General features: G+C 47.0%; 1 protein-coding gene across 1 annotated transcript in view; it reads right to left on the bottom strand.

The window, feature by feature from the left end:
* Positions 1-269: 269 nt before the first annotated feature.
* The window catches only part of NDUFA4 (NDUFA4 mitochondrial complex associated), a 4,021-nt gene continuing 1,196 nt past the window's right edge, over positions 270-3,094 (bottom strand). Inside the window, exon 4 of the mRNA XM_069094453.1 lies at positions 270-478. Coding sequence (XP_068950554.1) covers positions 422-478 — 57 coding nt within the window. The 3' untranslated portion in view covers positions 270-421. The remainder of the gene's footprint in view (positions 479-3,094) is intronic.

Genomic DNA, 3,094 nt, shown 5'->3' with positions numbered 1-3,094 from the left:
GTCTGCCCACCACGTTCCTCAGAGCTGCCTGGCCCAGAGTAGTATTTGGAAAACATTTGATGTCATAAATAAAACACAAGAAAACCCAGACTACAGGACATTTTAAATGAGGTCAACATTTAGTCTGAAGGGATTGCTACGTACCCCTGCGGATGCCCCCACTTCCATCTGGGTTTGCTCCCCCGCTCTCTAGACCTCAGAGCCCATGACTCAATCACCCAGAAGGCACGAGGTTAATGCCAATTTCTGCATCAGCATCACAGCCACAGTTCAGGCTTCACATCTTTATTCATATGTTAAAGTCAACATGATTTCATGCAACATGAGGGAAACATCAAGCATTCCCTAAGTGTATGCAGGATTGTGCGGATAGCTTGTGGAAGACCTTCATTCTCAGCAGCTGAAAAAGTATCACTTTCACTTAGAAGTCTGGGCCTTCCTTCTTCAGTTTGCTATAATCCACATTCACTGAGTAGAACTTGGAAAACAAGAAACAAAAACAGGAGTTACATAGCTTTCAAGTCTCTCCAGAGATGGCACAGATGCCCCGAGGCACTGGTCCTCGACAGGGAACCACTAGAGTCCCCGGGACCCTTCCAAGGGGTCCACAAGTCAAGACTATTACGCTAAAATTATACTGGGACATTCTAATTTCTAATATGGCAACTACTGATAGACATAAAATCTGCCTAAATGAAGGCTCTGGGGGATCCTTAAAAACCGTTAAGAGTATAAAGGGCTCCTGAGCCTGAGGAATTTGAAAACTGCTGGTCTCCTGTAATAAATACTGGGGGGTTAGAATTCAATAAGAATTCACATTTTTTTAGTATCACTGGAAATATGCTAGATGTTAAAAAAAAAAATAGGAACAATCTTCCCTCTCATACATTTGTATAAAATTCCACTGGTTTGAACTGGCCAATCTGAACCCAAAGATGTGTGTGTTACCTCAATGCCGAGATCAACAAAATGCAACTCTTGAACACAAACACAAACATCTCAGGTAACAGGTTCCTGGCCCGAGTCTTTGTGACCTGCCCTGAAATCCTCAGTCATCACCTGTTCATTTGAAGGAACTCCCACAAGTCTCCCGGAACGGTGCTCCCATTCGGACTGAAATGACAGCCCTGCAATCTGAAGCTAGAGGACACAGGTTCAAATTCTGCCTTCCCAACGCCAGCAGGGCTTTGGTTTCATCCTCGACAAAGGGTCTGCATGTCTGTGTGTGCGTGCATGTGCATGGCCAAACCATCCCTGCCCATGTAAAAACCATCCTGATAGTTTAGAAATGCCCCTGATCATGTCCAATGTGAATGGGCGGAGCCCAAACCCACACAGCCAGGCTGTGGGGGCAGGGATGCCCACACAAACCAGCCCTTTCCCTTGGTCACAGTCTCCATCTACAGCATGGCACCTCAGAACTCAGGTCTTCTGAGCTTATTGCCTTCAGCTCTGGTTTTCTAGACCCCTGGGGCAGAATCTCAGTCTGACAAACCTGGCTGTGAGGAGTCTGTGCCACTGGGCACCACTGGCCACCAGTACCCATACCAAAAGGGCACAAGGACCTCCTGGCCATGGCTACAGGGTGACAGGAAGGGGATCCCCCCACCCCGTGTATGACCTGTACACAGTCAAACAGCAGCCATAGGCAGGGGGTGCAGGCAACTAAATACATGCTGTGAGCCTGTACTGAAATGTGATGATCCTTGACCAAACCTGGGAAGCCTTTCACAAGACTGAGCACTCACTAGGCCAGATCAAGGCTGCTCAATGACAAAGCTCCAGTACGAAAAGCTCATCCCTGCTAATGCTTGTTCCTACTTTGCAAACAAGATGAGAGGGGGAGAGACAGATAAAAGGGGGTAGAGAGGGGGAAGGAGGGAGAGGGAGAGACAGAGAGAGACAGACAGACAGTGACAGAGAGACAGAGAGAGGAAGGACCCTGCACGCAAACTAAGTGGTGACATAAACATTCTGCCTCCTGGCCCTTCTGGAATTCCTCTCAAACAATCCTGAGCCCTGCAGGTGTCTTCTATGTCCAAGGCACAGCCAATCACACTCAAACCCACATTTTCTCTTCCTCTCATAGGGATATTTTCATTTATACCAGATGTGCGCTTTTAAGAAAACAAGATGCATATACCCACGGCCACTCCCTAGGGTAGAGCCCCTCATTTTCACTAAGTCGCCTGGGTGCTGAAGGTTTCTGCCAGACTTGTAGTACTGGCCTTCAGTAAAGTAAACTTTCCAAGTTTACCTTCTTTAAATCCATTTCTGGGAGGTGAATCTCCAATAAAACAAAGCAGAAGTACCACGAGCTACCTCTCCAATCTTTCCTTCTGGTCAGATGTGTAACATGATCAAATCAACTGGTTATTTGAAAAAATACCTTGATGAATGGAGCACCGTGCCCTTCCGGAGCTACAGGGCATTGTCGTATAATTTCTGGCATACGGTTTACAAAGTCTGATGTAGTAACCACTCACTTGCCCTTTCTTCCAAGAGCTACCTCCTTCTGAAGCCCAGAGGCTTCCTAAAGGTCTCACTCACTCTGGCAGAGCTGGCGTAGGTCCTCGTGTTACTGTCACTGACCAGCTTGATAAAAGTTCTAAGGAGCGGGGGCGGCTAGGTGGCCCAGTGAAGAGAGCACCGGCCCTGCAGTCAGGAGGACCTGAGTTCAGATCCGGCCTCAGACACTTAACACAAAAACTAGTTGTGTAACCTTGGGCAAGTCACTTAACTGCATTTGCCCTCCAAAAAAAAGTTCTAAGGAACTCTTTCTAACATTGTGTGCTTAGCCTCCAGGGCCTTTTTATTCAATAAAATTTCCTTTCTAAACATTCTTTAAGTTGCTTCCCAAAGTCAGCTGCCATCTGATTCTCAGTGGCCTTGTTCTCCCTTTATTTATAATTCAGAACGTTTTCCTTGTTGCCATTTTCACAGCCCGTGAAATTTTAGGGACCATCTCAAAGCGTCTGCTGAAGACGTCACCCTCCAGGAGTAAACAAGGCGATAACCCTAAGTTCTGGCCCTAGCACTGGAAACCAACCTCATTCCTTTCACTCAGTTTTGTGAACCTCTCTCTCTCTCTCTC

Source organism: Petaurus breviceps, unplaced genomic scaffold, assembly GCF_028583685.1.
Source record: "Petaurus breviceps papuanus isolate PSGF00001 unplaced genomic scaffold, PetGlider_PUasm1.0 218, whole genome shotgun sequence".
In the NCBI taxonomy this organism is placed as follows: domain Eukaryota; kingdom Metazoa; phylum Chordata; class Mammalia; order Diprotodontia; family Petauridae; genus Petaurus; species Petaurus breviceps.
Note: the sequence above shows the minus strand (reverse complement) of the source record. Positions and strands in the feature narration are given on the sequence as shown.